The 13040-nt window shown below is 46.1% G+C and overlaps 1 protein-coding gene across 5 annotated transcripts in view; it reads left to right on the top strand.

Annotated features, from left to right (window-relative positions):
- Nucleotides 1-13040, top strand: part of BLK (BLK proto-oncogene, Src family tyrosine kinase) — a 71931-nt gene that overhangs the window by 36396 nt on the left and 22495 nt on the right. For all 5 annotated transcript variants that reach the window (XM_030555206.1, XM_030555203.1, XM_030555208.1 and 2 more), the window contains 3 exons: nucleotides 1828-1921; nucleotides 3202-3300; nucleotides 4863-4966. In XM_030555206.1, coding sequence (XP_030411066.1) covers nucleotides 1828-1921; nucleotides 3202-3300; nucleotides 4863-4966 — 297 coding nt within the window. The remainder of the gene's footprint in view (nucleotides 1-1827; nucleotides 1922-3201; nucleotides 3301-4862; nucleotides 4967-13040) is intronic.

Here is a 13040-nt window from a genome sequence, read left to right on the forward strand (position 1 = left end):
ATCACTAAAACAGGAATAAATATTAACTGCCTCAATGGGATGATGTGGGCGGTTAGCACGTTAACCTGTGTGACATGCTCTGAGATCCTCAGATGGAAAGCCTCACAGTAATGCAAAACATTATTATGTTTCCAAGTTTTCTCTCTCACTGGAGCTGCTCCTACCTCATATCAGGAAGACTCAGACTGATACACTTGAATCTGCCCAGTTGACCTTCAGGTTCCTCCCTAAAAGCTGGAGAAGGCTTTGGTTTCCAGAGCCTCACGATTTCTCCCTTTGATCATGTGACATTGCCAATAAATCCCAAAACAATAGCCAGGCCCGGCACACACAAAACTCGTGTTGTTCCGGAGATGTATTATCTTTCAGTGAAAAGGGGTAGTCTCGGCTGCTTGCTGATGGCATTATCTGAAAAGGTCAAAGAGAGAATGTGACTTGACTGTCTGTCTTGAGACATTCTATATATAGAATGTTGATCACCCCTGCTGCATTACTTAGGCTACGCGCACACAAAATCTTTCCACATCACATGGGGTTTTTACTTAAGCTCCTGGTAGGGTTTGATTTGCCCTAGAATGTCAGGAGAGCAGAGGTCTTTTCTGCTTCAGTAGCCGTAACCACACAGAGCAAGTGAATAGTTACATACTTGTTCAGAGAGATGCAGCCATGCCGTAGGCGCAGGGCATGGAAATGTAGCAGTGAAACAACGTCACCAAGTATTTCACTGACAAAAGGTTCACACTGGAGTGGATTATTATGTTAGTCATACTCTGACAGTGTCCACAAAAGGGTGCTGGGTGTGGCCAGCATTTTAGAGCAAGATGCAGAGCCCGAGGCTACGTTTCATGGCACCTCGTTTACACTGATGCAACACCGCTGGTGTAAAGTTGGTGTGTGTGGACAGAGAATCAGGCCTGGAGCCTCGGCCCTGAAGTGTTTACAATCTAAGGACCTGATCTAAAGCCGATGGAAATTGACAGTACTCTGAATGGTCTTGAGTGGGGAAAGGCCAGCAAGGAGGAAGCAGTAGTTGAGGTATAAGAGAATGGGGGCCTGAAGGAGAGTGGGGAAAGGCCAGCAAGGAGGAAGCAGTAGTTGAGGTATAAGAGAATGGGGGCCTGAAGGAGAAATTTAGCTGAGTCGACTGAGAGGACAGGCTGGGTGTCAGGCTATGTCTACACTTCACAGTGATATGTAGAGTACAGACACTGCATGCCCCCCTAGCACAGGTATAAACAGCAGTGTAGACACTGAGGCATTGTTTAGGTGAGTAAAGACACACTAGAACCTTAGGGTATTTACCCTACATGGCTCTCTAGATGCCCAAACAATGCTTCCCCCATCTCCATTACTATTTTTAAGCGTAATGTCCCGTGTCCTTCCTGTGCAGGAGCAGGGAAAGGCTCAGTAGCAGGGAAAGGCTTTGGCGGGGGGAGCTGCAGGAACCTTTCCTTTCTGCCTCCCCGCTGCCAGAGCCTTTCACTGCTGCATGTAGCGACATGCCACACTGTGGACGCAGCCTGCTTTTCACGGTGGCTACTCATACCCTACGCACTGCTGCTAGTATAGACAAGGCCTCAGAGATGTTGTGTAGAAAGTAGCGACAAGATTTAAATGTGGCCTAGATGTGCGGGTCTAGAGAGATATTGAATTAAAAGGGAAGGCCCAGAATACACACTTAAGAGGATGGTGATGTCGTCTACTATGACCGAGGGAGGCGGGAGGAGGTGGGGTTTGGGGTTCACTAAAATCCATGCACCACATATTTAATTCCCCAATCAATGACAGACCAGCTAAACCCAATAGTGTCACTTTCTCTTGCCGCAGATGAGGACTTTGTGATTGTACTGTATGATTTCGCCTCCACGAGTGACCGCGATTTGGAGCTGACCAAGGGAGAGAAGCTTCAAATCCTATCTAGGTAAGGGATCCCCCTCCACAGCATTTGCCAGCCCCTGCTGGAGAAGTCTTTACAAAATTCCGTGGAGTTCTGGGTTCAGGGCTTGGTTCTGCCAGGCCTACTCTGTGATCTTGAGAAGTCACTTGGTTCCCTATCTGTAGAACAGGGATTATAACATATCTTTGGTCTACTGAGTTTGTATGGACAGCACCCAGCAATGTGGCTTTGCTGTGAGTTGATGCTCATAGGTGCTGAAGTAGTATAAATAATGACTTGTCAGCACATAGGCTGATCTTTGCCTTAAAAAGGATGTGGGTTTGGTTTAGTTTAGTTTAAAAAAAATTGTGTGACCATAGTCCTGGTGAAAGAGAGACAGCCCTGAAACAGGCACCATGTGTGCATCCAGATGAGAATAACGTTGCAGGCTTGCCTCATATTGCCCTACCATGTGGCTTTCCACTCTCTTGCTCAGGGATTTGCAGTGAGAGAGCTGTTCATTAAGTGTTAGTCCATAACCTCTCTGTGAGGCTCTCACAAATGGGGTTAGCGATGCTGATGGATATTTCTGATTCAGACACCTGTCCCCTGGGCTGAGACCATTCAGCTGGTTACATGTGGGCTCCTGAACATCCAGCAGATGAGAACAGCTTTCAGTTACTACCCTGGTAGTGCTGTGGTTTCTGGAGGCACTCGGAGTGGCAAAAGCAGAGAGCTGCCTCATGTGATAAAGGAAACAGCAGTGAGGAGCAGATGGGGAATTGAAGACAGTGCTCGGGTCTCTGTCTGGGAGCTCGGGACTGAAAGTGGGAAGTGAATAAACCAGTGTCTTTAAAGGTTGCCTTTCTAGACTGCCTTCAAACTGGGGGTGGCCTATAGGAATGGGCATCTATGGGTCTGCCCACACTGGAGCTGGGAGGTGTAATTCCCAGCTTGAGTAGACATACCTGCACCAGTTCTGATCAAGCTAGTGTGCTAAAAATATCAGAGTGGCCCCACAGCAGCATGTACCTATGACCTCAGACCAGGTTGTAGTTGGGCAGCTAGCCCAAGTCACCGCCAGTGCGGCTGCAGGCACACTGCTATTTTTAGCATGCTAGCTTGCTCACCCCCAAGCTGCAGTGTAGACACACCCCCTGGTGCTACCTGTAGAGTACAGGGCTACCTACATGAGAGAGGGCTTCAGAATGTGCTTCCTACTTTGCAAGATTCATGAAGCCTCCAAATCCATGAGTCGTCTTATGGCGGGATCTATGTCAAAACTCCTTTTGGTGTTCATGCTTCTTGTCCTGTTTGGTTTGTAGAGATGGGGACTGGTGGCTGGCAAAGTCTCTCACCACTGGAAAGAAGGGTTATGTGCCCAGTAACTTCGTCGCACAAATGGATACCTTGGAAGTGGAAAAGTAGGTGCACAAGCTTATATGAAACATTAACACTAATATCAACACTTTATAATAGCCCCTCCGAGGGCTCTTATAAATATAGGAGCAGGGAGGGCTGACAATGGGAATTGTTTCAACCATCACCGAAATGCAGCCACAGCTGTGATGGAAGGTGACAGCTGTTTTACAGCCCACAGTAACACTACACATTAATTTAGGAGAGGATGTGGAGTTTAAAATGCAGAGTGTTTTACAGGATTGGAATTGCCAAGAAGAATTTGGCCAGAAGACTAATAAAAACACTCATTCTGTTCCCTGTCTTTCTAATGGGAAGATTGAATTCCTAATATCTTCATATCTTTTAAATACCAGTGAATTAAAGGACTCAGAGAAGGTGCAAATGGAGTTTCTAGTGTGAGAGAAAGGTAAAAGGCAGCATTCAATTTCAATTTGGGAGGAATCCAGTCCCTTAACATATCTGCAAACAGTAATAGCTTAAAAGGGATACACTCTGTAATATAATGCCATATGATTATATAGCAGCTTTGGTCCCAAAGAATTCCAAAGGAGACTACAGTGAGTGCAGTTAAAAAAAAAAAAAAGGTCATTCCAGTTTAGGGTGACTGGATAGCAAGTGTGAAAAGTTGGGATGGAGATGTGGGGGGCAACAGGCACCTATATAAGTCAGAGCCCCAAATATTGGAACTGTCCCTATGAAATCGGGACATCTGGTCACCCTACTCCAGTTTCAGAGATATTCCTGATTCCAGTGATATGCTATCTAGCTGTAAAACGGAGAATACAAGTAGAACCAGCAACATCTCTAGAACTAAAATGAACTTTTAAAGTGTCTCCCTTGAGGAAGAGCACTTGCATATACAGCCCTCACTCCGCTCACCACTGAAAAACCTTTTCCTGGGGCAGAACATGACAGCTCTTTAAAAGCCCAGCGTCATGCGACTTAGTAAGCTATAGAAGTGAAGACATATCCAGCTGAACCTGCAAATGAATCTATACAGGCTTATCCCTGGGATATACATTCACACTGATATTTGGACACAAAGTGAACAGATCTTAATCTCTTGAAAATGTTATGTTAGGGGGCCCTTCCCAACCTAAAACCACCCTGAAATGTAGTCAGTCTTAGACAGAGGAACAGCCAACCTTGGACTGAAAGTGACTGCTTGGGTTGAGTCCAGTCCTCTGCTATCACAGACAACCACCTCACCTAATCCTGTTCATCAACCTATCAGCTTCATCTTAAAACTAGTGAGCTTGTTTGCACTCACTACTCCTATAGGAAGGCTACTCCAGAACCTCACTCCTCTGATGGTTTGAGAGCTTCTTCTAATTTCCAGCCTGAATTTAATCATGCCCAGTTTATCCCCATTGTCCTTTCACTTAAATAGCTCTTCTCACTCCCCCAATGTATTTCTAAAGAGCAATCATGTCTCCTCATAGCCTTCATTTTGCTAGACTAAACACAACACTCAGCATTTTAATGGCACAAAAATTGAACGGCTGGGTAGGATTTGCCTCTTCTTGGAGCTCTTTATAACTATTTCATGACTTTTCTCCCTCAGATGGTTTTTTAAAGCTCTCAGTAGAAAAGATGCCGAACGGTTGTTGATGGCTCCTGGCAACAAAGTCGGGTCTTTCCTTGTAAGAGAGAGTGAAACAAATAAAGGTAAGATTTGGGTGGTGGGTGGCCTCTGATTATTGCCGTTCCTGGACAAATCTCCTAAGATTTCAAATTGAAACCCCCGCAAACGTGGCTCCTTCTCCTATGGTTCTATACTCTTGAAATGTACTGGAGCTGTACCAACCTAGACAGATTAGATTAGATACAACACATCTGCAAAACTGGGCTCTGATTTCATGAGACCAGATTTTCTCACAAGATTTCTTGCATTTCCAGTTCTGGTGCCTGGGTGTGAGTGTGGAAATGATGGCTACCCGCAGAACAGCCCCTGTCATATTTTGTGTGTGACAGGATCAGGCCAGATGGCTACAGGAGAGTGATAGAAGGCAGATACATTAGCCCCAGGTTAAGTGAGTCCGCTTTCCCTGGGTAAGGTAACAGCGAAGTTTCCAGAACAATCACGAACTTTCTGGAAACAATTAAGGCAGACAGGCTGATTAGAACACCTGCAGCCAATCAAGATACTGCTAGAATCAATTAAGGCAGGCTAATCAGGGCACCTCGGTTTAAAAAGGAGCTCACTTCAGGTTATGGTGAGTGTATGAGGAGCTAGGAGCAAGAGGTGCAAGGAGCTGAGAGTGAGAGAATGTGCTGCTGGAGAACTGAGTACAAGTGTTATCAGACACCAGGAGGAAGGTCCTGTGGTGAGGATAAAGAAGGTGTTTGGAGGAGGCCATGGGGAAGTAGCCCAGGGAGTTGTAGCTGTCATGTAGCTGTTACAGGAGGCACTATAGACAGCTGCAATCCACAGGGCCCTGGGCTGGAACCTGGAGTAGAGGGTGGGCCTGGGTTCCCCCCAAACCTCCCAATTCCTGATCAGACACAGGAGGAATTGACCCAGACTGTGGGCTCCACCAGAGGGGAAGATCACTGAGGCAAGCAAATCCGCCAATAAGCACAGAACCCACCAAGGCAGAGGAAGAACTTTGTCACAGTGCCAAAGATGTGGGTAGTGTAAGGGGGAGTGATGGTCAAATTTTTTTTTCACAGAATCGTTTTTCTCTGATGGAAATGGTCTTTTTGGCAAAATGGACACTTTTGTCAACATTTTTCATAGAGCGTTTGGGTTTTCAACCAAAACTCAACACATTTTGAAGAACATTTTGATTAAAATAATTTCATTTTTGTGGACATTTTTCACAGAAGGTAAAAATCTTTTCCCCATTACCTTTAATGAGGGGAATTGATCCAAATGTTTCAGAGCCTCTGAAAGGCTGGATTCTGTGCATGGACGTACATTTTGGCCGGGGGAGAAAGGGTAATTCGCGAGCTTTCTGAACTGATTCACCCACCCCTAGTTATTAATTTTCACATACACACCAACACACACACATGTTGAGGCCTCAGTCAGCTATAGATGGAAGGGAGGAATTGCTGAAGTAAACAATTGTAACCCACACACGTCCTGGGTGTGGTATTCTGTCCCCTCTAGTAGCACCAAGACCACTTAGAGATTAATGAGTTTGCTACAGCCTTAGCTAAGGGCCGCATAGCTCCAGGCTTATGCATTTAGCTGTAGAAGTCCCAGGTTCGGTCCCGACTGTGGTCTGTCAGTGTTACATAATCTTTTGTGTGTATGTAACTGTTAAGATCTTGTTTCTTTGTGCTGCACTGTTAGAGGTTGCCCCTTTGGGATAAAGGCAGGCATTTATACAACATTCCCTGGGTGACAACATTCCTGTGGGCCAGTCCTGGGGTACGGCCCTCCAGCTATATATCTCTTAGCGAGTCCACCCCCTTCCAGGAGAATATAAAACAGTCCAAATAAAAAGGCAACTCGTCCCAAAGCCCACAAGGAGCCAGACCCCTCCCTCACACAAAGAAGGGGCAGCTCTCTCTCTGGCTCCACAGGAAATCCCAGCTCCCATTCTCCTCCATGGCTACAGGCCAGGAGATAGTCCTGGGGATGTCAATAAAAGAAACACACCAGCCTGTCTTTTTTTCTCAGAGGGAGCAGGCTGGCGGTGCTGCCAAGCTGTTCCTCAGCAAAGAACCCCACGCCCTAGCCCTTGTCTACACTACAGATTAATTCAGTATAATTTACATCACTCGGGGATGTGAATAATCCACACCCTGAGCGGCATAAATTACACAGACCTAAGCGCTATGTTGGCAGGCTAACTAAGACAGCCACCGCCTCTTGCAGAGGCAGGAATTATTAAGCTGATGGGAGAGCTCTCTCCCGTCGATTTAAGAACGTTTTCACCACAAGCTCTACAGAAGCACAGCTGCATTGGTGTAGCTGCAGTGCTGGAAAAGATGTAGTGTAGACGTAGCCCTGGTCTGGGAGCTCTAGCTCTGCTTGTTTCAGCGTGTAAACTCAACGGGGCTGTGCACCTCCCCCTTAAGGGTCCATCCCCAGGCCTGACAAGCCATGCAGCTAGCCACAGAGTTCTTTAAGCCCTTCTTGACATACCAGTCAAGTGGGCGGGGTGGGGGGAGGTTCTCTGCCCTATCATATACACTTTTACAATTTAGGCAGTGTGCTGTCTGCAAAGTCCAGCAGCCATTTTTGTTCACTTCAGGACAGAGGATTACCAGGAAGTTGCAGACTGGCTTCTCCAAAGGGGACTTTGTTTTTGTTCTTTCTTGTTTTATGGTTCTTGCATCCATCAACATAGAAGATGGAAGTCTACTTGGTCATAGAGGAAAGGTGGTTCTGTGGTTTAGGCTCTAGCTTAGGGCTTGGGAGAGGTGGTTCATGTCCTTGATCCACACAGACTGTCAGTCAGGTATCAGAAGGGTAGTCATGTTAGTCTGGATATGTAAAAAGTGACAAGGAGTCCTGTGGCACCTTATAGACTCACAGACGTATTAGAGCATAGGCTTTCGTGGGTGAATACCCACTTCATCAGACACATGTCTGCCGGTGTTATATTAAACACATCACTTGGTTTCTCTGTGCTCCTCAGTTCCCCATCTGTAAAATGGGGACAGTGGCATTTCCTTATCTCCCAGTGGTGCTGTGAAGCTAAATTCATTAAAGATTGTGAGGCACTCAGATAATACAGTATTGGGGACCATATAAGTATCTTAGATAGGCAGATAGAGATTTGGAGTGTCCCCTGCATTGATCTGAAAAGCTACTAACCTCTCCTCATTGAAATCCCTCTTGAATGCCCACTTCTACAATATATTATTCCTAAGAACCGCCACATTGGCTCAGACCAATGGTCCATCAAGCTCAGTATCCTGTCTCTGACAGTGGCCAGTGCCAGAGGCTTCAAAGGGAATGAGCAGCACAAGGCAATTATTGGGTGATCCATCCCCTGTTGTCCAGTCCCAGCTTCTGGCAGCCAGAGGCTTAGGGGCACCTGGAGTATGGGTTTCCATCCCGGACCATCTTGGCTCAAAGCAGTTGATGGACCTATGCTCTATGAACTTATCTAATTCTTTTTTGAGCCAGCTAATAAAAGCTTGGGGGAGGGGCAGCTGGTCTAGATGCTTAATTTTTTTTTAAGTGCTTGTATGTGATCACAGCTTTCACCAACTTTCATGTGTTTCCTCTAATAACATAAGAGATACACCTATCTCATGGAACTGGAAGGTCATTGAGTCCACCCCCTTGCTTTCACTAGCAGGACCAAGTAGTGATTTTGCTCCAGATCCCTAAAAGGTCCCCTCAATGACTGAACTCACAACTCTGGGTTGAGCAGGCCAATGCTCAAACCACTGAGCTATCCCTCCCCCATAATCTGTACTTTTTCTCTTGTATCCTGTTCTCTTGTACCTTTAGCAAGGAAACTTCAAACAGGGACTGTCCCTTTCTCTGTGTGACCAGTCCCTAGGCATATTGTGGTCCCCACCATTACATAACAATTGTTTGAGTGACAAGCTCTTTTTCCAGCTCACAACACTGACAGAAGCCTTAGTTGATTAGATGTGCCATCTCAGGCAAAGAAGATCTTACCTTGCTAAGCAGGGAAAGCAAGTTACTTGAGACAAGAAGATTGGGGGGGAACCTGATAACAGGTTTTCAAATACCTTCACGGCTGTTATAAAGAGGAATGTGAGCAATTGTTCTCCATGTCCACTGAATGTTGATCAAGAAATAGGCTTAATTTGCAGCCAGGGAGATTTAGGTTACATATTAAGAAAAACTTCCTAACCAGAAGGGCAGTTAAGCTCTGGAACAGGCTTCCAAGGGAGGCTGTGGAATCCCCATCAATGGAAGTTTTTAAGAACAGGTTGGAGAAACACCTTTCAGGGGTGGTCTAGGTCAGTGGCTTTCAACCTTTTTCCATATGCGGACCCTTAAAAAATGTCAAATGGAAGTGCAGACCCCTTTGAAAATCTTAGACATACTCTGTAGTGGACCACAGGTTGAAAACCACTGTCTTTGCACAGAGGAGTAGACTGGATGACTTGTTGAGATCCTTTCCATTTCTGTGATTCTCTGTATCTATGCCCAAACCCCTGTGTTTGAAGCAGAGTGACAAACTTTTTTTCTAAACATAAAACCCTGCCTTTCCCCACCCAGTGGGCACTCACTGAGTTGCCTCTAGCTAGGTGGTTTCTTTGTACATAGATCTGTGACATCCAGAACTTCAGGCTTATCGAGGGCAAGTTCTGAGACAGGAAAATCTGAAAAAAAGTGCTTAAGAGTTTCACCTCAGAGAGCCCCTCAGTAACATTAATATTGATTCTGCGGCTAGCAGGATGTGGTCCCTTTAAGCAAGCCAGGAATAGACTAGCGATGTAGCCACATGCCTTGATCACTGTTACTTCCGTCCTCTCTTGCCCACTCTTTCCTTTTGTTTTTTATACCCATTATTATAGAATCATAGGACTGGAAGGGACCTGGAGAGTTCATCTAGTCAAGTTCCCTGCCCTCATGGCAGGACTAAGGATTATCTAGACCATCCCTGACAGGTGTTTGTCTGACCTGCTCTTAAAAATCTCCAATAACGGAGATTCCACACAGGCCTTCCCTAGCTATTCTGGGGCCCTACGCAGCCCCCTGACGTGGGTGGGGGGTAGGCCTCCACGGGGAGGGGAAGCGAGAAGCTGGCTTGGGGGGCAGGGGGAAACCACCCCCCCCCCAGCACTCACTGGAGGTGCGGCTGGAACCAGGTCACTGCACTTTCCGCTGCCGGTGAGTGCAGGCCCGGCCCTGCTGCAGTCCTCAGGGGCGGGGTGGGGACAGAGCAGGATGGGGACTTTGGGGAAGGGATAGAGTAGGGGCATGACTGGGGCAGAGCAGGGGCAGTAAGGGGTGGGATGGGGCAGAGCAGGGCAGGGACTTTGGGGAAGGGATGGAGTAGGGGGTGTGGCTGGGGCGAGGCTGGGGCAGAACAGGGGCAGGGGCTATGGGGTGGAGCAGGGGCTAGAGCAGCACGCAGCTGAACAGGGCACCAGGAAATGTGGTGCCCCAAATTTCCTGGTGCCCTACACAGCTGCGTCCTTTGTATGGGTAAAGACGGCCCTGATTCCACAACCTATCTAGGCAATTTATGCCAATGCTTAACTACCCTGACAGTTGGGAAGTTTTTCCTAATGTCCAACCTAAACCTCCCTTGCTGTAATTTAAGCCCATTGCTTCTTGTCCTGTCCACAGAGGTTAAAGAGAACAATTTTTCTTGCTCCTTCATGTAGCAACCTTTTATGTACTTGAAAACAGTTATCATGTCCCCCCCTAGTCTTTTCTCTGGATTAAACAAACCCAATTTTTCAGTCTTCCCCTAGAGGTCATGTTTTCTAGAACTTTAAACGTTTTTGTTGCTCTTCTCTGGACTTTCTCCAATTTCTCCACATCTTTCCTGAAATGTGGTGCCCAGAACTGGACACAATACTCCAGTTGAGGCCTAATCAGCGCGGAGTAGAGTGGAAGAATTACTTCTCATGTGTTGCTTACAACTCATGCTAATACATCCCAGAATGATGTTTGCTTTTTTTGCAAAAGCTTTACACTGTTAACTCATATTTAGTTTGTGATCCACTATCACCCCCAGATCTCTTTCTGCAGTGCTCCTTCCTAGGCAGTCATTTCCCATTTTGTAGGTGTACAACTGGTTGTTCCTTCCTAAGTGGAGGACTTTGCATTTGTCCTTAGAGAATTTCATCCTATTTACCTCAGACCATTTCTTCAGATTCTCTAGATCATTTTGAATGTTAATGCTGTCGTCCAAAGCACTTGCAACCCCTCCCAGCTTGGTATTATATGCAAACTTTATAAGTGTACCCTGGATGCCATTATCTAAATCAATGAACAGACCCACACCCAGTGGGACTCCACTCGTTATGCTGTTCCAGCTTGACTGTGAACCACTGATAACTACTCTCTGGGAACATTTGTCCAACCTTATGGCTTGATATAAGCCTGGGTAACTGACTTCAGTGGGGCTCTGGAGTGGCTGGGACAGTCACATTCAGTGGGACTCCGGGCAGGCCCAGCAGTCCACCCTGTGCTGTCACATGAAGGGCTGGAAAGGGAGTGAGGTAGGGTTGCCAACCCTCCAGGATTGTCCTGGTGTCTCCAGGAATTAAAAATTAATCTTTAATTAAAGATTGTGTCATGTAATGAAAGATCCAGGAATTCATCCAATCAAACTCATTAATGCAACTCATTAATGCAACCCTTTGCCCATACATATTCCTAGTCTCTATGGTATCTATGGTCTAGATTGTAAATACTTGGTGGCAGGGACCATTTCTTTCCATACACATGTACCGTCTGTGGAACAATGAGGGTCTGATCCTGATTGGGACCTGTGGCAAATAGATAATAATCATGAATAAACTCTATATTTGTCAGTGCTATGGAGAATGGGTGAATCTACCCCACATAGTATTTTCTATCCCTGATTAGATTGATATAAGAAGTGGAAATAGGATCTTGTGAATAAAATATATGACTTGGACTCAGGAGACATATGAACATAGGCGTGGTAAGGCTGGATCAGAGCCGTCATCTTCAGTATGGTGGTCTGAAGAAGTTGCAGAGGAGCAAAGTGTGAGAAAAGTGTGAAAAGTGTGAGACATCTTGAAGGAGATAGATGTGTCAGCATAATCTGTGTAGTTAAAAGTTTGGCTGTGTGTGTGTGTGTTCTCCCTGTGTGCTGCCCCAGTTCTGCGCAGACAGCCAGCACAGCAGACCTTGAGTGAACTGCCCAATGACCACAAGATCCGTTATGGTACAAAGGCACCAGGCCAGGTTTATTGTTGACAAAGCACGGTAATAGCCCCCGGCAGATCCTACAATGATACTAAGACATGTATGTCTGTGACAATGGATGCAGGTCTGTGTATGGCGGGACTTTCCATTCTCCCCTCGGCTGAACCAAAACACTCTCTCAGAAATACCTCTTTATACCCTGATACAAACAAGTTACATACTGCCTCTCTGACATAGTTAGTTACTGCCTCCAGACGTGGCTAGTTATCACCCATCACCTTGTACATGGTGGTTCACTCCAAACATCTCTATTCATCATACTGTCATCCTGACCTTATCTTTTAGGAGGGGTCAGCGTGTTCCTGTTATCCTTGGGGAATGTTTTTGTACCATCCTTGCTATCAGGATGTTCTGGTACCACTCTTCTGGAATGTGTTTGTGTGAGTGCTCTGTGCCTAGCACTTCTTAGGAATGGGTGTTTCTGCAGTATTAGCCCTGTTCTTGCCAGATTCTGCGGATCCTGATGTTTGCTCAGAGCCTGATTTTTGCTAACTTTGCTTTATATCAGCGAATCTTGCCCACCACTTTAGCTCAGGCCTCATATCAGGGCCTCATATAAGGGCTTATATCTCAGGGTCTCTTCCAAGTACAATCTACTCCATGATAAATTCCTCCTGACTCGTAATAGTCAGTGATTATCTTATACCTGAAAGTGTGAGCTTTTATCTTCAGTCTGACACACTCTGTTATTTTGGTATTTGTTATTCTGCCTCTGGCTGTCTTTATCCAGATAAGAGGTCAATCCCTCTTTTAATCTTACTAAGTTCTTGACTTCTGTTTGACTGATGTCTCTGCCACAGGCTTTCTGAATCACCTTGGTCAAGCTACTTAATCTCTCTCAACCTTGGTTTCCCAGTCTATAAAAGGAGAAAAGCTGTCCCTCAA

This window comes from Gopherus evgoodei, chromosome 3 (genome assembly GCF_007399415.2).
Source record: "Gopherus evgoodei ecotype Sinaloan lineage chromosome 3, rGopEvg1_v1.p, whole genome shotgun sequence".
Classification (NCBI taxonomy): Eukaryota; Metazoa; Chordata; order Testudines; family Testudinidae; genus Gopherus; species Gopherus evgoodei.